At 39.2% G+C, this 21,765-nt stretch overlaps 4 protein-coding genes across 5 annotated transcripts; 2 read left to right on the forward strand and 2 right to left on the reverse strand.

Annotated features, from left to right (window-relative positions):
- The first annotated feature begins 733 nt into the window (after nucleotides 1-733).
- On the forward strand, nucleotides 734-2,833 carry LOC107188594 (ATP-dependent DNA helicase PIF1). The gene has a single exon (XM_015576910.1). It carries the CDS (start codon nucleotides 789-791, stop codon nucleotides 2,640-2,642), a length of 1,854 nt encoding a protein of 617 aa, XP_015432396.1. The 5' UTR covers nucleotides 734-788; the 3' UTR covers nucleotides 2,643-2,833.
- Nucleotides 2,834-2,973: 140 nt separating this feature from the next.
- On the reverse strand, nucleotides 2,974-7,469 carry LOC107188599 (protein brunelleschi). Its single transcript, XM_015576916.1, is given in 13 exon segments — nucleotides 2,974-3,230; nucleotides 3,296-3,519; nucleotides 3,613-3,790; nucleotides 3,867-4,023; nucleotides 4,083-4,440; nucleotides 4,516-4,736; nucleotides 4,807-5,068; nucleotides 5,071-5,136; nucleotides 5,220-5,418; nucleotides 5,490-5,701; nucleotides 5,782-5,980; nucleotides 6,058-6,331; nucleotides 6,412-7,469. Coding segments are annotated over 13 exon segments (3,477 nt in total). The 5' UTR covers nucleotides 7,350-7,469; the 3' UTR covers nucleotides 2,974-3,041.
- Nucleotides 7,470-8,192: 723 nt separating this feature from the next.
- LOC107188596 (syntenin-1-like) lies at nucleotides 8,193-11,084 on the reverse strand. 2 transcript variants are annotated; one of them, XM_015576913.1, is made up of 8 exons: nucleotides 11,012-11,084; nucleotides 9,865-9,929; nucleotides 9,589-9,777; nucleotides 9,404-9,514; nucleotides 9,081-9,316; nucleotides 8,833-8,986; nucleotides 8,636-8,745; nucleotides 8,193-8,565 (listed from the first exon to the last, which is right to left on the reverse strand). In XM_015576913.1, the coding sequence occupies exons 2-8, from the start codon at nucleotides 9,913-9,915 to the stop codon at nucleotides 8,511-8,513; spliced, it is 906 nt and encodes a 301-aa protein (XP_015432399.1). In that variant the 5' UTR covers nucleotides 9,916-9,929; nucleotides 11,012-11,084; the 3' UTR covers nucleotides 8,193-8,510. The 2 variants fall into 2 exon arrangements, with proteins under 2 accessions (XP_015432399.1, XP_015432398.1); XM_015576912.1 differs by lacking the exon at nucleotides 11,012-11,084 and adding an exon at nucleotides 10,240-10,318.
- Nucleotides 11,085-11,145: 61 nt separating this feature from the next.
- LOC107188597 (CKLF-like MARVEL transmembrane domain-containing protein 4) lies at nucleotides 11,146-20,936 on the forward strand. The gene is made up of 4 exons (XM_015576914.1): nucleotides 11,146-11,365; nucleotides 20,393-20,560; nucleotides 20,647-20,760; nucleotides 20,847-20,936. Exons 1-4 carry the CDS (start codon nucleotides 11,192-11,194, stop codon nucleotides 20,928-20,930), a joined length of 540 nt encoding a protein of 179 aa, XP_015432400.1. The 5' UTR covers nucleotides 11,146-11,191; the 3' UTR covers nucleotides 20,931-20,936.
- The last annotated feature ends 829 nt before the right edge of the window (nucleotides 20,937-21,765 follow it).

The following is a 21,765-nucleotide window of genomic DNA, read 5'->3' on the forward strand; positions in this document are numbered from 1 at the left end:
AAATGGTGGATCTACGCTAATTTTTCTATATTAAATCTTAGACAATATATTGATATTATATGTACGTCTATACATATTACCTCCATACAATTGATGGGTTTGCGTAAACAGATATTATACAATTTTAATATAAACAGTGCAAATTTAAATCTTTACTTTGTAAGACACTTTTAGGGATAAAAGGATTTATATATTTTCTTTCTCGCTCGCAGCTCATGCACTCCTGCTTCGAAAACTCACACACATATATACAGAGTGTTTCATTTAATTAAGTGTAACCCCCGAATATCTTTTTCAATTGTGAAAACGCAAAAAATTTTGTATACGTAATTGAATGGTACATATTAAGTAGTCAGTATCCTGCAGGCGTTTTTTTTTCAATTATGTTTTTCGAAATAGAAATGCTTAAAATCTTAAATAATAAGTAAAATACCAACAACTTCAATATCAGTTCACGGCTAAGGAAAGCAGAACTGTTTTACATATATGTATGTATACATTATGTACTCTTCGTATTTCTGGTGACTAAGGAATATTTACGGAACACAGTGACCAATCGCTTGTCGCCCAGCATTACCTTATGCCTTACTAGAACAGAAAACTTCCCTAGTGCGTTCAGCGGGAAAACCCCTCGCTAAATTAGTCAGTTATGGCGTCGACTAGGTGACGGTTGCTTTGCGGCATCCTCTCAAGAAAACTTTACGATTTGTTTGTTTTTTATGTGGAAGAACACTTAAACGCAGTCGAACATTATCGTTGCAGTCTCGGTGGTATTTTCGTAACTAAATATGGATCAAGATAATTGTTCTGTCACATGTTCCGTAACAGCAGAATGGACTAACTCACAAGGTTCGATACAAAAGAAAACAAATCATCGATTGGCAACTATACGCTTAATTCGTAATAATTTTCGCGAAATGTTTGTCGAAGTACGAGCAGATAAAGGGAGTCTAACGACGAAGCTTTTGTTGAAATCAATATCTGTTTTTAACAAATTTATAAGCGACGGAAAAGCCACGATAAAATTCAAAGAGGAAAACTGTACACTGTTCTTATCGAATGCACCAACTGCACAACTAATTAGCTTCTTGAAGACAATATACATCAAGATAACAAACCAAACAGAACAAACTGGCAAAAATCTATTAAAGGAAAGACTGCTTTCGAACAAGTCACTGGGCGGTCTTCAAGAAATCAGTCCCGCAACAAGCACTGAAGTAAATAAAGCCAAAGAAAAGGCTCTCCAGATATCCCGTGCATCGATTACTACACCGTCACCTGGAGCTGTGAAGAAGAGGAAACGTACAGACGAAAATGGAACGAAACCCGTCATTGCGAAGAAACTTTACGAAAATCCGACAACCACTCAAATTACGGAAGAACAAAGCAAAATTCTAAATGCAGTGCTTAGTGGTAAAAATATATTTTTTACTGGCAGTGCAGGAACCGGGAAATCGTTCCTGTTGAAGAGAATTATAGCAGTTCTACCTCCTGACGTGACAGTGGCCACAGCAAGTACCGGAGTAGCGGCGTGTCACATAGGCGGTATTACTTTGCATCAGTTTGCAGGAATTGGACTGGGAACCGCGAACTTGGAAAGGTGTTTTCAAATGGCTTCACGAAATGCTTCTACAAGCTTGTGGAGGAAAACAAAACACTTAATTATTGATGAAATTTCCATGGTAGATGCAGATTATTTTGATAAACTTGAAGCTGTTGCTAGGCATACTCGTAGAAATGAAAGACCATTTGGTGGGATGCAAATAATTTTGTGTGGAGATTTCTTTCAATTACCACCTGTCTCTTCACGAGATAAGAAAGCAAAATTTTGTTTTCAAAGCGATGCATGGGAGAAATGTGTACATTTCAATTATGAATTACGAACAGTACATAGGCAAAAAGATCCTGATTTTGTGAATATATTAAATAATATAAGAATAGGTAGAGTTACAGATAGCATTGCAGAAACTCTTAAAGCAACAGCTAAACAAAAAATAGAAAACAATGGAATTTTGGCAACAAGGCTCTGTTCTCATGTGAGGGAAGCTGAAGAAATTAATGAATTTCAACTAAATGAACTAAAGAGTGAATCCAAAGTATATGTAGCTCAGGACTCTGATCCATCTATGACATCAACCATGGATAATCAGTTACCTGTTCCTGGCAAACTTGTATTAAAAGTAGGTGCTCAGGTCATGTTGTTGAAAAATATAAATGTTTCCAATGGTTTGGTAAATGGAGCAAGGGGTGTGATTATTAAGTTTGAAGATAATGTGCCCATAGTTCAATTCAAGTCAGGTTTCCAATATCGTGCAAAGCTACAGAAATGGAGCTTCAAGACAAATTTAGGTACCATTCTTCATAGGAAACAATTCCCATTCAAGTTAGCATGGGCCTTTTCGATTCATAAAAGTCAGGGTTTAACTTTAGACTGTGTTGAAATGTGTCTGGCCAGAGTTTTTGATGCTGGTCAGTCATATGTAGCATTGTCCAGGGCACAAAGTTTACAATCTTTACGTGTCCTAGATTTCAATACTCAACAGGTGTGGGCCCATTCAGATGTACTTATTTTCTATAAAAAATTTAGACGAAATTTGCAAGAAATGGAGATGATTCCCCTGGGGAAGAAAAAAAAGATATAAGTGTATTTTTAGGTCCAAAATTGTCTAGGAATTTCAATTTGAAGTATTACTAAAATAACACTATACAAAATATTTTTTAGACTAACATAATTGTGTGTGTGTGTGTATGGACATATACATAAATTACAAATCGACTTATTTTCGGCCCGTAACCTATGATTAACTTGCTCTCAAGTAGATTAAAATTTATTTTATGTTAATTGATGTACTGTGAGATAACTAGGTTTTTTTTAATTTGTAATTTATTTAAGAAAGTAAAAGTGATGATTCTTAAATGTGTTGTATTCAATTATTATACCAAGTTTCGCGCATTTAATAATAACAAGGCGGAGATACATTTATTTTTTGCTTTTTTACAAATATTACAAATTCGCGAATTTGGTTACTGTTTACCTGTTACTAATCGTCTACAGTTATTTCTATTGACGGTATATAACGCCACGTATGTCCGGCATTTATTAATTCCGAACAAAGTACTGGTGTATTTTGAGCTGATTCTTTACTACTACACTGAATGTCTATTTTGTATTGTCCAGCTGTAAAGAACACTACACGACACTCGTGATAAATTCTTCCATACTCCTGCAACTGAAAAAAATCTTTATTACAACAAAGTAAAATGTTTATTAAGGTCTACTGGCAAAGTGACTCACTGCTGGAAGCATAACTTTGTTCGCACCAGCGATGGATAGTTTCGTTTCGAGTTGATAATTATTCACCCCGTTATGGTGATCTTGGTAAAAGTTTATAGATAATATAAGATCACTCAAAGGATGTTTCAAAGCATTACATATTCCTATGCCGACGTTAACACATTCACCTAAATTACATGTAAGTTCATCTTGTGCCTTTACGATCGTATCATTTATCTTTATCTCTGTAAAACATATATCACAGCTGTTACTAACCTTGTTCTAATTTAATAACGAACAATGAAAGAAAATTTAATGCATAAGTGTAAAGATTATACCCCATTGCAAAGGACTCATCCTAACGAGATCTAACATATCTTGCGTGAGAGTAATCCCAGATAGGGATGCTTTTCCGACCGATTCTGTACCCAATAATTGCCAGCGTAAGTCAACCAATGAAGCAATATGTTCGGAACACACTTTCTGTAGTTCTCCAATGTCACCGGCCCCGTTTAACTACGATTAAAATGTGAAAAAAAAAAAAAAACTGTATACACACTCGTACTACTAGGCGTAGAAAATAACTTGTTACCATAGACAATTTATTTAGTGGGCAACGATCAACTGGAACAGGAATTCTACATGACTCTTTACCCTCCATATATATACATTTAGTCTGCGTATAATGCAACTCCATCTCATGATTGGTCATATTCGTTAAGTCTAATACAAGGTAAAATTGTGACGGCCTGGAAATATATTATGAAAAGACCACACGCTAAAACATTACTGTAACGTTATCACTTACGTTTCAGCCGGTAGCACATCCCAATTCGTAATTTGCACGCTAGGTAACATTTCGATAGTTACAAAAACGGACGACGTACGACAATAACCTGCCGCCAAACCGGCACCACCGGAGTATTTTATTTTTAATTGACCCTCGACAACATTAGAAGCATGTAATGGCACAGCAAGTTTCGATAAACGCGAACTCGCTAACGAAGAATGCCCAGAATGAGAACTTAAGCCTGATCTGAACGAGGATGTTAACTCGGATTGTCTTTTTGTGTGCGATGGAGAACTTAATCTAGACGGTAGCGAACTATGTCCGGAATGAGACATTAAACTGCTTGGTTGACTGAGATACGTACTGCTGGTAATATCTAAAGGATATATACATGAAGTATAATTAAAGTATCATTTAACTAAATCCTACGAGTAATAATCAATTGTACCACCATTTCGGGATGAGGGTGCTATAAAATTTGTAGCCGCGCACAAGTTCAAAGTGAGACTTGCACTGACACCGGGTTGTAAGGGTAATTCTTTCATTAAGTTTTCGTCGTCCCATTTGAAAATTTTGTTTTCTGTTGATGTATCTAGTGTTGATTGTACCGATAACTCTATAGTTTCGATAGGAACTTGTCCATTATTTGTAATAGTTACAGTACACTCAGCACTATAGCGAAATAACAAATATATTTAATAACTATCGTTAGTAGAATGCTTACGTATACTAAACTATGTACCTTTCGCCACCATATAGTGATATACTCGCGCTAGTCACTATATTGTCTCCCGAACTGAAACTTGCGGTTTGTGGTAAACTTGTAGCCACCTCTATCCTTGGTAAAGCTGGAACTACCTCAACGGTATACTGAGGATGAACCATCCCCTCCATATATCGAAGTCTGCAGTTAGATTTCACCCCCAATGTATGCGTACTGAAACCGAGTATTTCTAAATCACCGACTTCTTTAGGCCTGCCCGCTAATGTCACTGCAATCGGTATTCGAAGGGAAGGGGATTAATAAGCTGCATTGATACCTCACAAATGTCACCCTCTACCCACAAGTAATCTGTAACCATTCAGATTTTATGAAAATAGGAATCAGATGTTTGACTCTACGAGAATTATCCAATAATCGAAATGTGTACACACCAACTTTGCTTTTAGACAGATTTTTCCTCTCTAATGAGCCGAAATTAATTGGGGTGAACAAAAACGGTCCATGATCTTCCTTGACCCTTTCAACCTTCTGAGGTTGAAGATGCGGTTGCATATTTTTCAAAGTAAACGATTTTGTTTTCGGAATATTTGTTAAGTTCGCAGGTGGTATAACTGTTCCAGTATCTAAAACCTAGCAGAAGAACTTAATTCTTTCTAAACTGCGAGGATAATGAATTTTCAAAATAGTTTCGTAACACTTACGAGAGGTACAGGAGCACCTTCGCACTGTTGAGAAACATTTTGAAGCTGCAAAGCAGTCTCTTTACGTTCATTCGGGGTTAAGTAATTGTACATCGTTTGAAGTAAAAATGTCATATGTCTTGTTGCCAGTGCTGGATTACCCATACGGTTAGCAGCAGCAACAAGTTCATTTATTACTTGAATTTGTATAACTGGCCAACCCTTATGAGTGTCTATACGAATAATTTTTTTTTGAAATATATATTTAGAATAACGTTATAGAAAAGAATATCATTGCAATAATCATTATTACCAGGAGACATGTCAACAGGATCTAAGGATAATTTAAATCCAGATGTAGCTTGTAACATTAAATTATAACATTGTTGCCAGTCTGGATTGGGATTATTTTGGGACACATGTCTTGTTGCAGCCAATCTTAAGCAAAAAGATGCTTTTCGTGCAAAACCAAAGCTTGTATATAAATCTGACAATGTAGTAAATCGGTCAATCTGTAATATTGCACATACTTAACTATACTGACTAATAAGCCAATTATTAAATCATTTTTTCTCTTTATATTACATACTTTTTCCTGTTCACTTAATGGCAAATTGATAAATACAACATTATTTAAATATGAAGCAGCTTGTAAAGTACAGTTTTGCTCTATTGAAATCCTTGTTGCTTTAAAGCTAGCCTCTGTTTCAATTATTCCAGCATATTGGTACTTGCTATAATGAACTATGGCTTCGCGATATTTTTTTGATATTTCCTCAGGTAACAAGATATGTGGCATATTGCTCTTTACCATCTCTATAGCGGGTGATGATGGTAAAGTAGCAACAGCTTGTGAACCCCGTCTATATTATATGATCCATTAACAATTTTTCATAGAATCCCATCAAATTTTTACATATCAAGTTCTATAACCCGTACATACCTTTGCTTACCTGGACTTCCTTCCTGAAGGGAAGAATTTCTTTGTAATGGGAGACTTCTACACATGTTTGGATATAATACTAGGGCAGATGCAGCACATAAGCCTTCAAATGCTGCCCCTAGCCACAGCCAATCATTGACAGCTTGCAACACACTTGCTGCAGAATTATAATTACTTAAAGCATCTGCTGGAAGTCCAGCTTGAAGGCACAAGTCACCTAAATGTTTTGTCATACGACCAACACATCTTTTCCTATTGTTTCTAGATTCAAGATCCAATCCTATGAAATCTTTCTTTTCAAAAGGTGCTAGCAAGAGGGAAACTCGATCTATCTTCTCTCTAGATCTTTCTAATCTTTTGGATTCTAAGATCCAAAATAAAGAGTTCAAACACTCCATGATGTGTACTTCAAGATCAGAACAAGTCTCATCGGTATAAAATGCAGCACATGCTTTAAAATTTGATGGGGTACTAAATGATGCCGGTGGTTCATGCCGATTGTTTGATTCAGATGGTCCAAAGAGAATAGCACGTGAATCATAGAGGGTTGCAGTGTACTTTACTTTTAAGGTTTCGTGAAGTCTACATAATTCATTCAGTTCTGCTTGATTGTCATATTTTCCAAAAGTAATCAATCCCAGTAACCTTCTGTGTGTTTGAAAGTCTCCCCAATCATTGTTTTCAACTGGATGTTCTCTAACAAATCTGGCAAGGATTTCTCGTGTTCCACCGGCTGAATCAACCACGGAAAATCTACTACCAGCTTTAATTATCCTTTCACATAACCTAGTAACAGTTTTCTGTTTGATCTGTGTACCGATAGGTTTTAATAGTAAAAGTAATGCTGCGTGGTCATGAGCAGTTTGCTCGTAATCAGGATGAGACATTTTATTGTCGGGCACCGGACTCGACAAGATAACACTAATCGCCGAGCGCATTTATGTCACACACTACCTAATAGTACTTTAAAGTACCCAAGTTTACATAAATGATGATAGCCTTTTTCACTTCAATGTAATTCATGTACAATAATTCTCGTATCCAATGATTTAATTTTGTATGCATCATACTATTACTTAAAATTACATTTTACTTTGATAATCTCATACTATAAAATCGCGACACAGATACTAAACTAAAACAAAACTGCCATCTTTAATACAGTCGAATGCGCATGTGCAACCGGAAGTATGCATTCTTGTATCCATCGGAAATGCAACTTACGTTTGGTCCCGTTTCAGAAGACGTGCAGAAACAAACTGGACAATGAAAGTAGGATACAGTAATTAACTCTAAGCAGGATACATCGAATAACTGGATGCAGGTGTAAATATGAATATTTCTTTACCTCTAATGGTTTATTGTAACCCTAACCAGCTAACAACATAACTTACGATTGGTAATATTGGCACATTAACAAGGGAGAAGATTATAAAACTTACTATTACCATATTTCATTTAAAACATTGATTGTATGTGACAAAATAAAAATTGTAATAACATTGGTAAACAGACTACACAAATATTTACAAGTTAAAATTCTATAGAAAAGTTTTAACATCATAGAGACTTCAGATTGCATAGCTAGTATAGCTGTAATATATAATACTATAGTAAATATTCATTATAAATTTTCATCTAATTTGTGAATAATTAATAATATAAGATTTCATAAATAATTATGTACTGATTTCATACAAACATAATAATATGGAGGTATAGTTATTCGGACAATTTCTAGAAACACTTTCATCACAAGAATGAGATAAATAATTGCTTTGCTATAATATATTGATAAATATTCAATATCGATGGGTCATGGATATTTGTGCATATTAGAAAATAAATGCATAAACGTATGCGGAAAATTTGAGACCTCAACTATTCTTATTAATTTCTTCCATAAAAAAATAGTTTATACTCGTTCTAAAGTTATCTGATGAATATTTGAACAACTGAACAACACTTACGGCTACTGTAGAGTAATTTTTCTATTATTAAAATAGTAAGATATCAAATGCAAATTTTCAGAATCTTAAAATACATGGTAGAAGTTGAGAATCTCTTCAATCAGTTCAAATACACTTACATATTTCAACTTAAACGTCTGGAACTGAATGATCCATGAACGTTTTCAATAAACCCGTATTCATTCTGGAATGAATGATTTACAGTTAGTATAACACATTTATGAAGTTAACCATACCGTTAAGAGTTAACGTACTTCTTAACCATGTGTTCGTAAATATACGATGGAACAATCGTTACGGTGATAATATTTCCGCCATTTTCAATCTCCGTCGTAATTTCCTTATCTTTTAGCCCAATAACATTCTAAAATGTCCCACATAAATATAAATTTACAAAAATCATGAATTACACTTAATGCAATTAACATTAAGTCACAAATTCATAGCGCACCTTTCCATTGATTTCTAATAACTGGTGATCCGTTAACAGTCCATTCCGAGCAGCTGAAGAATCTTTTACTAGGGCAATTATCTTTCCGTTTTTAAACTGAAATCCGATATATCCTGAGCTGTCTTTGTGCATAGTTATTGTGCGTTCGAATGGTCTGAAACGGATACAATTCCATATCAATGTTTAAAATGTAAGCAAGCGTTATACGTTTGTTTTTCAACGTTTCAAACGAGATTAATTTAACCAACCTATCGCGTATTACTACTCTGATGCCGTTAATGTCTGCATTTCGCAACATTTTGTGAACTTGTTCCATTGTGCATCCCGCGACGGAAACGTCGTTAATACTTAAAATTTGATCGCCGAATCGTAAACCAGCGAGAGCAGCTGGCGAATTTTGATTCACAAGGCATACAAAAATACCATTGTTTACAGCATGTACTCTCAAACCGATTTTACCATCTTTGTCTTTGCATAATATTAACTACGATAATAGGATAATAATGTAATATAAGAGAACCCATAAATCTTTGTAAGGCATGAATAAGTCTAGATGGACAAAATTAACTACCTCCCGTATGCCATTTGTAACCTGTGCTCTTTGTAATCCTAAAGATTGGCCAGATAATGGTGCAACCATGCCTGCTAATGGTCCTGACGTTGCAGGTATGCTAACTGTCATCTATAATGTTTAATTAATCCTCTATACTCTATACATTTCTAATCTTATGAATTACATTACATTGCATTACGTACACTTGTACGGTTCACAAGGGAGTATTCAGGCATATTTTGTGCAATTACTTCTTCTGTAAGTTCCAATCCCATGTAATCTCCTAATTGAGGATATAATATAGTAGATGGATTATATGGGGGCGCAGATGGTACATTTTGTTCTTGTAACACAGGGAAAACATTATATTGTGACTCTACTTGCAGTTGAGCCTAGAAATATAACATTTTTAAAGTAGGTGCATAATGGGATGTAGCATTTAAAATCCTACAATTGAATGTTTATGTTCTATGATCTACCTTCATCATGTGATCCACCTTCATATCCTCAAGAGTTGGATACAGAGACATTTTGTATAATCTTTCTGAAAGTATATATGTAGGTATATAGAGTATCCTTTATGAAAGTATGTTGTAGTAGCACACAACTGATTAGGTAAGAAAAATTAAACGAAGAGAGGTATAATTTTTCATTATGAGATATACCAAAGGTTTATTAGCAAGGACATAGGTACATCCCTAACATGCAAAATAAGCTGAATATTAAATGATAATGAATATGATATGAAATTTAGCCGACGGTTGTCTGCATACCAATGTGATGAATCTGCTGGACATTTAATAGAGATACTTTGTACGAACGTTTAGACCTACAAATAATTGTTAGCGTAATACCTTTTACAAACAACGAATAAACTACGACTCCTGTTTTGTAATATAAAGAATTTTGAAATCAATATTGCACTATTTTAAGTAAGAAGAAAAAAAGTCACAGGACTTAGACGTCACAGATGCTTGAAGTACTATTGATAAGCCACAAACGATAGGTAAACGATCTTGGAAGTGGGAATGGTATCTACGTCAATTCCGTTGGAACAATTAATTGATTGGTTTAGACTGCTCTGTATGATGTTTACCGCAAACAGACAATTGGTTCGATGCCCCAACCATGCGGCAATATGGCTGCCATGAGGATACTATGCACCTATCAGATGCCTTCTGATATTCTCTTGTATCCCCGCGAAATGATTTGAATTGGAAATATCATCTTAGAGAATCCGCTGTTTTTCCAATATATTTATAATGATAAGCCACATCCTAATTGTAAATTAGGTACAAGGAAGCTAAATCAAGGAGGAACATGTGAAGAAACATAAATTATTTCAATGAATTGACATTGTGCTCAAAACAGCCTTGGCATCTAAGTTGACAGTGTCTCACTGTAATTTCAACCACAGTGTTTGTTTCTTCAATCGAACGTAATTAATGTAATGGAATATTTTCCGAAGCAAATGAAACGGTTGCGGAGGAACCGGAAACCGTATACGACGCCGTGATCTGTGCGTTGCGCTTCGACTTGTTAGTTGACAAGTTAAGGAAGGAATCCAGCATGGGAGGGGTAAATAGAATACGGTGGGGGAATAGCGGGTCGTTGGTTAATACGTACTTAGGCAGTATTCAGTGGTGAGGCCTCTGTGCAGGCCGTAGTGAACCAACAGGTGTTTTGTATTCGGATTTAGCAGTACCGGTTCCGTTCATACTCTAGTGGTGCTTACACCGGTGCCTTTCACTGACGAATACACGTCTTCTATAGCCGTGGATAAATTTTCCGTAAAGGAAGCATAATATGATGTCGGAGACCGCAGTGACAATGGACGGTTCCAGCAACAACGCAAGTAACAATCCTCGACAAGTACCCACGGTGAAGACCGAACCAGGTCAACCAAACCCTCTGGCTGGCATTAGATTAAACGTACCCTACTTCAAAACCATACCTGGTATCATTAAGTTAGTACAACTGGTGAGTGTATTTCAGTTCTGGTAATACAGAGTATTAATTACACGATGATTAAAGCATTATGAATAGGTACCACGTAACGGTTACTAAAACTTCCAAATGTGATTCTTCGTCTTTTTAATGAGAGGAAGTAGACGTTTTCACGTCTAGTTTGTCTAAATCACTGTTCATTTTTTGTTCAATGTACCGGTTACCATTATCTATCGTAATTTATCTAATTTTGGCACACATTCGTCATTGTTCTTGGCGCCAAGACTCTTTTGTCTTTTATGCGCGGCATTGTTATTTTAAACGTGGGTGTTTTCGGAGCGTCGATGGTTTCGTGGCAGATTCCCCAGTAGTATTTTATTGATAGAGGCTCAAGTGTTCCGTTCTACTTCCAATTTTTACTAACATTCACTGGGCAACGTACAATGTTTCTTCTTCTTCTTCTTCTTCTTCAGAAGAAGAAGAAGGCACATACGTGTATGTAGTTACAGATTGCACGGTCTGTACACCGTGACGTTGAACCTGCTTGCAAGGGCATAACCATGTAACGGTATTCTCCTTACGGAACTGTTAAAATGTGTTCTTGGGATGCAATAAGGGCAGCTTCAACTAACTACTCAGTACGAATTTGTGAGACACGTCGCGTTAATATTCTGACAATTCATTATTAACGACACTTCATGGTCTCGCTGCCTCTAGAGTAACGTTGCTCATCGAAACCGGAAGATACCGTTAGCTGATCAGCATCAGCAAGCATCGTTTCTCTTTGGTTCACGCACGTGCAGTCAGAGACACGCCCGACTACGTTTCTTCGTCTATTAGCCGTAAATAAAGTGGTCATTACTTTCGATCGATAGAAGTAGGTAACAGTATGTATCGATTCGACTAGGCGTAGTTAAGTAAAAGGATGTATGTTTTCACTGTTTCGTGCCGTTCATATTTGGTAAGTTATAGGAATCAAACACATATTGGAAACCCACGAATGAAACTACGCATTACAAATAAAATTAAATCGCGTATCAGCCACATTAAATTATGTATACACTACTTTACTCTCGTAATAAAACATCACATTTTTATAGAGAAATATGCTGTTTCCATAAATCATTTTCCAATAAAGAGAACGCACGAGTACGATACTAAAGATTACCGCGCGTAGAACAATCTAACCACGAAGTAGCGGTCTCCTGGTGGGCAAAAATAGGAAAACGTATGCGTGACCAATCGTAATGGTGACTTTGCAATAACCCGATTAAATTACATACAGATGGAAATCAAATACACGTGTTTCATAAAACGTTTGTTTTCTTCTCGAAACCCGATGTTTCGACGCAATCTATGTATTTGCATGCCACACGAGAAGCACCAGGGATATCGTACGTTTCGGCCTCGACGCGTTAATAAATCTGTAAAACAAATTAAACCGCCTGTACCAAGTTATTAGCTACGATGGCGAAATCATGGAATGGACAAGATACATTCTTACGACACCATAATCCGAATTTCTTCGTCTACCGACGATATTAATGATACGGAAGAACCGGTTTTCACTAAGGACGATCATCGTACCCGATTGACCAAAAAGCTGAAACGATTCTTGGTGTCGATGTCGTCGGTGGCGTAGTTTCGATACACTCGGACTGGCTATGAACTAGACACGCGTTCGATGCCCATACATGTTCATCCCGATGACCGGGACCATACGTGGCGTCCCACATACTCGGAGTTCCATCCTACCGACATACGCCGAGGCCGCGGCAACGGTATCGAAACGTCTCATTAAGGATTCAAAGTGTCCTTGACCTCTCACCAATGATTTTCGATCTCTGCATACCCAATTTACCGCTATCGTCTATCCATGTGTATAAATTCAAACGTTTCTCCTAAACGTTCGTATCACGCTTAGAGCGTTAAAGCGTTTCTTATTATCGCTGTACCCATATCCGAGGAAATATCAGTTTTATCTCAACCTTATCTAAACGACAAAGAATGTTTGCAATTTCGGATGCGTTACACAATTTTAACCGTTCGAACCAAAGTTCCTAATGGTTATCAGTGATTTATTTAACGACTGTACAATCGCGTACAGCCAATCGCACAATAATCCAGCTAGCACAATACGACTGCTATGTATCGTGTCCCTCTCACGCGCGTCATATTTATTCCCGTCTAGATACATACCTATGTACATATGTATACCCCATGAAGGTTTAGTTTTATGTTACGTACATAGCACACGAACAAAATTAATCTAACATTTTTCAAGGTCGTCGATGCTCTAGAGTCTAGATTATAGACTCTGCAAAACCTCCAAGTATTCGTAAAGTATTTCTTTAATGAAACACAAGTGTGAAATGCTCGTGAATCGTTTCGTTTAGCGATGATAAATAAGACGACACCTTTACAGTACTCTTTTCCCTCTCTTCCTGCTCGGTCAGGAAGTCGACACGTGCCCGTTCGGTTTTTTTATAAGGTTGTCTTTTCTACGCAGAGCCACTCGTTAGAAATGGATTATACTTAATGACTCGAATATCACTTGCACATCATTATTATACCCGAGCATAAATAAGGCATCATATTTACTACATGTTGATGTTCATTTCGGTCAAGGTAAACCGCCCATCGTTTTTCTCAGACTAACAATAGTCTTCTATTAACTGTGAGAAGGATACATGTGAAAAGTCCGCGCCTTCTTAACCAGTTAAGTGTGTTTGACGTGTATACACGTCGAACCAAATCTTTATTACGGTGCGTTCGACGTGTATACACGTCATAGCCTGATTTTAATTCCGCACACGGTGGAGGGTTTTTAAAACTAAATTCCACGCTTAACTGGTTAATGTTTCAACGCACTCAAGTAGATTTGCACTGATATGAAGCGCAATCATTCGAAGATAAACATTTCCGAAAAGTTTATCAGACGAGCGCTAATTCGGTAAAAACATTCAAAAACAGTCGCTTCGAATTCGCAACTGAAGAGGAGACTCAAGGAAATTTTACTTAGTTACACTAGACGAAACGAATGGCTCGAGAAATTGCGTAAAATCGAATATTACGAGCGTTTCCCGCGCGTAGCTGTGCCATGCGTTCTTATGGTGTGTAGGCTGGCCACGAAGCATATCGGCTGGTGCAACAAGTTATATGCACCGTACTTAATTGCACGCAAGCATTTTATAAGCAAGGACAAACCGCGCCTCGTACCGCGGGTTACCGGCAGTATATTCAAGTCTATACTTTCAGGTCAAAAGAAAGATCTGTCTGAATTCGCTACTAGATTAGATTAGATCACGTCGAACAGTTATTGAATCGATCAATCGTTGGCGATCGTTGATCGGATGAGTTTCGTCGTAGGTAGATCGTTGTATGAGGAAATGGCAAATTAATCAACTTTGGTCTTTGCCTTCTCCTCGCGGAATGACGCTAATGAATAATAAAGGATGTTACATCGGACATCAAAATATAATACGTATGTATGTATATACGTTATACTTGTTATGAATGATCGTTGGGTTACGTTGCGTCGACGAAACGCAAACAATAATATATGATGATTCATAACAGAAGTCCCTGAATAGTGACTGAATATGTATATGCATTTTGATGCTATGTCACAGTTGTCAATAATTGAAGTCTGTCGGTCGTATTGAAACTAAGGAATGTTATAACGCTATGCTTTCGTACGTTCACGTACAACTAATGAAATACCAACCTCTGTACCCTTATTTAACGCGATTTACATTGCTAACTACGTAGTTATTTCTATAACAGGCATATATTATCGCTACTGCACGAGTATGATAGCGTGCGTTGACTTGGTCGAACTGTAAATCAGAGAATTGCAAAAATTGATTTACAGATATGACGGCAAGGATCTCCTTAAAGAAATTACAACACGTCACAAGATAGCGTAAATCCTGGCAGTTTGCCAATCCTTGCCGAACGAAACGTTTCGATTTACCCGAGTCGATCGATGTTAGTCAGACGGTTTCGTGATTCGTGGTTTAAAGCGATTTTGTTATCGATGAGAAATCGCCAAATTATTTCGTTCGTAGAAGTCTGTCCGGCTGTGAACACTCGAACCGCGGAAAGCGTTAAGTTCACAGATAAAACGCGACGGGTCGATTATAAAAGTAGTATTTTCGGAATGTTAAGATAAAATCAGACGGTGTACGAGTCACCGCTGCTTTAGGAGTGTACTTACGTCACCGACTCGACATAACTCTGACATAATGTAGGTACACCGTCTCGCGGAATTTCGAAAAATCGTTAATTTATAAACGTTAAATCACAAAGGATCTTTCTCAATTCGAATCAATTGGTTAAGTAGCGTCGCGAAACTGAATATAACTGCATAAGTTATCAGCGTAGGTTGTAACCGGTAGCCACTTAGTAACGGCGTATAAATGGCGGATGTGGGTCGTACGGTTTCTCCTCGAGTTACATCTTATCTGTACTCGGTGTTTAGATATTTGTTAATTATCTCAACTTGAGCCATCTAAGCGATTTTTTCACGTAGGCACGCAGTCCTACTCTTGTTACTGTTTCTGCCAACTGTTGCCCACGGTGTATCTCTCACATGTGAAACATCATCTATATTCTCTTTCGTTAATATTTAAACGAAAGCACGATTATCCTCTATCATAGTAACAGAAAAAAAATCGTATATATATAATAGCTCCTTAAGTAAGTACTTTAATAATTCCTTCACTCTGTTCTGTACTCGCGCGATAAACTGATCTGACCCTTGGCGATAGTCTAGCTGGAAATCTGTTCGGCGTGATGCTCCAATGAATTCAGCTTTTTCCCGTTCGCCAAACACCATGATCGACGATGAAACCCGTCTTTCAAACAGTTCTCGCTAATTTTAGACGTGATTCCATTTTCCCGAAACATCATCCGATCGCCGATATTGTCGCATAAATATCGTTGGAACGATTCCCGATATTCTGTAATCGCGAAAGTGAACGTAAAATCAAGCCGTTCCCGTTGAAACTTCGACGCGCTCGATACGATCTGTTGTGTTTTTCACTTGGCTGCTCATCAGTTTCACATTTATGAAGCTTAAGTGAATGGATTAGGATGTGTTCTCGGCTGCCGGCATTATTACGATCGTTAATGCGATGCTGGCGATGCGTATATATACGTATGTCGGAAGCGGCGCATTGGTGCGACATTCAGCAGCACAAACCATCCCTCTTCCCCCTCTCCCACCCCCCCATGAATAATGCAGATCGTCGACCTATATTTTCGAGCAGGTATTTATCTTCCATAAAGTTATTTTAAGAGCCACGGCTATTGCGTTTCGCGAATCGGCTTACCAGCGTACGCGCGTTCGAAACAATTTTCCGGTCGAAACAATTACAACGTGTCTGGTGAGGATTTCTATTTTCTACTAGTCGAGTGCGTAGATTTAGCAAGGCGACACTCGCGCTTCGACGCTCCATTCTCGAAAGGTCGATGGATGAGCTATTTCTATACGATAAACAGAATAACAAAAAACGAAATTACGTTCTAAGGTAAATCCTGTAATACGTTTATAAACCGTACCTAAAAACTACGCTATTTCTTATTTGAATCTCATCTGTGGAAGCACTGCTATATATGCACATTAATAATTTTATACCACGCCGCGCGAGAGCTATCAGTACCAGGAATTCTTAGTTAAACATTTGTCGCGGTCGACGACGTTTCCAAACGGTGAAAGTAAAATTCTTCCTTCGGTGCACGGTTTCAGCGTTCCAATCCTTCGCACTTTCGCGCCCGTTCACCCCTCTATGCATTCCTATCTCCTATACGATGTACCTACGTCATGCATAATGTCGGGAAACGTAATCTGAACTATGATATATTAGGTAGGAATTATTAAATACATTTTATAGTAAGTTTGACTATTGCGTTCCCTTTCTACATTAAAGATTACGTGAAACGAAAACGGTTTCCAAGATACACGGATGTTTGATCGATGTTCTGGAGCGGAAGACTGATCGAATTGCCGTCTCGCGCGTTACCAAAGTAAACCAAAGATGCCGAGGAAGGGGGTTAAGTGCCCGTCAGGCTGGACGCTGCTCGACGAAAATATCGAAAATGTGGAACGCGTGAGGCTCGATCTCGAGTCACAGCGAGAATTGGGTTGTGTGGTCGGTGTACACGTGTTCCTGGAATACCCCTGGGCGTACGTGAACAGAGATATTGTCGTGAGATGCGCTAGACTAACGGCGTCGCCGCTGGCAGCGTTTAAGAAAAACATCGAAGCCTACGAAGCTGAGACGTTCTTGATAGGCTATTCCTCCGATCGACTAGCCTCCGAGAATTTTGTGATCTGTCTCACCGAACAAGCAAAGCGCATTGTCGTAAAACGAAACAGGAACATCGCGAAAATGATTTTGAACAAGGTTCTTGGTAAGGTAAGAAAAACTGTGAAACCATGGAAGCTGTTGGGCAGCGAATCGGAAGTGGATGAAAGCTTCGCGAGAGACACGAGGCAATTGTTTGAAATAGAAATCGAAGTACCTGGTAGATCGTTGTTTTCCGCAAGAAAATTATCCGACAGAGGTTCGAACGATTCTAAAGACAGCTACGTGGAACTTGTAAACGCAAACGAGGAGTTTCGAAACGTCGAGAAAAAGTGCATCTCACGACCTGTTCAGACTCATTTGCAACCTCGCGAGACGTTCGTTCAAACGTATCGTGGATATCTGAGGAATGCCTGGACGCAGTACGCGTACGTGGATACGTTGCACGGCGAGTTTCTCGATCGACATCTCGCGGAAGGAAACGTCGAGTCGAAAGAGGAATCCGAACAAAATGACGACCAACGATCCAAAGGGAAAAGCGACGTACAGGAGAGCGAGTGCAACGACGAACCCAGAGAAAAAACACCGCTGGATTTATTTCTAGAGGCTCGTTCGCTCGAAACAATCGATACCGTTAAATACAACGCAGCCGTCAACTTGCATATAGACGACATTGAAAATTTGTTTCGATCAGAACCGAAAATTCAAGTGTTCTCCGATACACCGATTTTTCGCGAACCGTTGTCCTTCGTAGACCTGAATTTTACAAGGAATGAAGCAGTTTCCGATATTTCATTGCATCAAAAGTCAACAGACTACGTCGCGATTTCGTACGTTACCGGTCCGACTCGATCTCCCGCGGAAAAGAAACTCACGACTGGTCAGGAATTTCGATCCGTCGTACTTGTTTGGAAATTCGACGATCCACTAGTTCCTTGGCTTCGACTTCAAGACCACAGAGAAATTTCATCCGTATCTTTTTGCCCGTACGACGACAGGTTCGTGATCGGTGGCTGTTCTAGCGGTCGTGTGGTTATTTGGGACATCAAAGACCATCTGACCGACGGTCGCGACGATAAGAATATAAATGTTCCACTCGCAAGGAAAGAAAATCGGCCAGTGGTCCGTGGTACGATCGTTTCGGATAAAAATTATTCCCATCATCTTGCGGTGCGAAGGATCCAATGGATGCCTGCCAACTACAGAATAGAGCCAAATGGAAAGTTGAGAAAATCATCGATTTCCAGTGAGGCACAATTTCTAACTGCTTCGGAAGATGGCACGGTTGCAGTTTGGAATCTCTCCACGCTTTCAGGTGTCCCGAGTGTCGACGATGACAATTCCGATACGGCTCTACAACCGATTCTTCGTTTCAGAATCGGGGTTTCTAACGAGATACCGCGGAATTTTCTGTTGTTATGCTTGTGCCTTCCGTCGATAGGCATTCTCCAGGAACGTAATGCAAATCATCGTGAAACGCACGAACTGAATTCCAATGAAAAATACTATGCAAAGTGTCTGTGGATCGGTTGCGCGGAAGGATTGATAAAGTGCACGTGGGACGAACAGATATTCGACGGGGAAACATTAAATACCGTTCAGTGCAAGCTCTTGAATCGTTCGTACGTACATGACGGTCCTGTTACGGATATTATACGATCACCACATATTCAAGATGTTTTTCTGACAATCGGTGGACACGTTTTCGCGATCTGGAAGGACGATTATCTGGATTCCCCTTTATTTTGGAGGAGGACTTGTCGCCGATACACGGCCTGTTGCTGGGCCAGTGAACCCGGTGTTTTTTTACTTGGCAACAATTACGGCGAACTTGAACTCTGGGATATAAAGAACGAGTCGAGCGAGCCGATCTCTTCTCAGAGCGTATCCTCGAAATCTATTACACGTTTGATTTCGTTCGATCGTTCCATTGACAGTGAAAGTGTCAAGATGATCGGCGTAGGCGACGAGGCGGGATTTTTTCGGGCTTTCCGAGAACGTGATCCTGTTCGTATCGATGAAACGGTTCAGAGGATGGACTGGTTCGAGGAATACGTATGGAGAGAAGCGCGACGAAAGAAAGTCTTCTCTAGCTGGCAAAACGATTTTCTACGCAACGATCCGGCTGCCATAGCGAAAATATCCGCCAGGCGTGGCGAAGAACGTAAAAAGGAACTGGAAGAAGCGAGGGCAAAACTTCGGAAAGAGGAAGAAGAGAGGTCGAAATCAAAAGCGGAAAAGAGTGCTCGCGGTGTTCCGAAATCCAAACACGTCGCCTGGATATCGAAGGAATACGAAAGAACAAAACAGGTTCTTTTGAAGAAGAAGAACTTGGATCCAGCCGATTTAGAAGCAAAGAGGCTTCCTCTCGTTGTCGCGCAAATGGAAAGGAATGCAAAACTAAAAAGAGTTCAAGATACTATTGATCTACAGGAAACCTATTTCTCAGAGGCGTTAGCCGTACAATTATCGGAGTCACTTGTCGAATCGAAGAACAGTCGACCGACAGCGCAGCTTAAAAGATCCACCGATGGACACGCGACGAAATCTTTCAAAATACGGGCTAAACTTTTCGAAATGCTAGCAAAGAATTCGGTCACCAGAAAATCATAATGTAAATTAATCAATGCAATAGGAATTACCCTCTAATTTTCTTGACCAGTTACGGCTGGTCAACTCGAGTAGTAAGTAACAACGTTGTCAACTATTCGCGAACTATATGCTTAAACATGTATTTGAAATGTTGCAGGGTCTTGGGATAATATGCATGTCGTGTGCATCCCCGGCGCACGTAGGTGCAAGCCACTGGTTTCTGTTTGTCGCCGTGACGGCTTTCATCGCTAGCCTCTTGTGGTGTTTCGTGTATTTGTTGTCGATTCGAGAGGCATTGAAACTACCGATCAACTGGATTATGACGGTAAGTGAATAATTTAAGGCGTACGATAATTGTTGTAACGAAGAACGATCTAATACTCATTGACAATATAAACTTGCTATTTGCAGGAACTACTAAACACGTCAGTGTTCGCCTTTCTGTACATGATTGGTTTCATTGCTCAACTGTCCGTGTGGAGTGCGATATCCAGTTCTTTTACCGCATCGAATATTGCTGCCGGGGTAAGTGGGGACACGAGTCATCGTTTGACCAATCCTAAACGATACTTTACCGTCATTAAACATTTCTTTGCTATTTGCCCCCACAGATATTCGGAATCTTTAACACAGTCGCTTACGCTGCCGGCGCGTACTTCCTGTACATCGAATGGAAAAGCAGTACCACGCAGTGAAGAAAACCAAAGGTACACGAAGAGGCATCGGGTACCTGAAAAGAGCATCTATGACCAGGCTGCTACACCAGAGTTCTACCGAGCCCTCCAATGATCGATTAACAACCAGGACATGATCTTCAAGAACCACAGAACCTATCGAAATCGATGAGCCGAAGCTAGTCCAACGAGACCCCTTTCGAATCGTGTGTCGTAGCTTGACCAGAGACTCTGTAATCTATGTGCCTTACGATTAGTTCACAATGTTGCGAATTTCGATCGCTCTCGCCGCCGTCTTGAAAATCGCACGATCTCGAATCGCGCGTAAACACGTTCGTAACCCGTTGAAACTGTGTCTGGACGACTACGAGGGCGTTGAACTATTAAAACGTGCAGCCAGCCAAGAGTTTTACGCCGGTCTAGGACGGGTTTTCGCGCTAAAGTGATACCGACGACACCACGGCTTATCGTGTCAATGGATTTCCTGGATTCTCAAAGCCGCCGCGTGATTCAACCACGTCTCTATGCGGATAGTTGCGATTAGCGTGAATTTTCGCGACGACTGTCCCGCCTAGAATCGCGTTGCAAGATCGACAATATCCATATTGGATGCGAACCTTCCCGTCTGCTTATCGCGAATATCAACTTATCAATTGCGTGTACACTACCAGTCGTTCATTACGCATACCTCGTGCGCCACTTACACCCGTCCAGTTCACTTTTCTAAGCGTACTTATTTCACACTGTCGCGATCTTTCACTCATACGCAAAGGGCACTTGTGTAATTCGCGTTCGTTATTGCATACATACGTAAAAGAAGACAGTTCGTTACTAGGCAAATGAATGTATGCAAGTA

This window comes from Dufourea novaeangliae, unplaced genomic scaffold (genome assembly GCF_001272555.1).
Source record: "Dufourea novaeangliae isolate 0120121106 unplaced genomic scaffold, ASM127255v1 scaffold133, whole genome shotgun sequence".
Taxonomy (NCBI): Eukaryota; Metazoa; Arthropoda; class Insecta; order Hymenoptera; family Halictidae; genus Dufourea; species Dufourea novaeangliae.

Coding starts and splice junctions, on each gene's coding strand:
- LOC107188596 (XM_015576913.1), bottom strand. CDS start 9,915: ATGTCTCTGTATCCAACTCTTGAGGATATGAAGGTGGATCACATGATG. Junction 9,778..9,864: donor AGGTGGATCACATGATGAAG/GTAGATCATAGA, acceptor TTATATTTCTAG/GCTCAACTGCAAGTAGAGTC. Junction 8,987..9,080: donor AGAGTAGTAATACGCGATAG/GTTGGTTAAATT, acceptor TATCCGTTTCAG/ACCATTCGAACGCACAATAA.
- LOC107188597 (XM_015576914.1), top strand. CDS start 11,192: ATGATGTCGGAGACCGCAGTGACAATGGACGGTTCCAGCAACAACGCA. Junction 11,366..20,392: donor TCATTAAGTTAGTACAACTG/GTGAGTGTATTT, acceptor GAAATGTTGCAG/GGTCTTGGGATAATATGCAT. Junction 20,561..20,646: donor CGATCAACTGGATTATGACG/GTAAGTGAATAA, acceptor TGCTATTTGCAG/GAACTACTAAACACGTCAGT.
- LOC107188594 (XM_015576910.1), top strand. CDS start 789: ATGGATCAAGATAATTGTTCTGTCACATGTTCCGTAACAGCAGAATGG.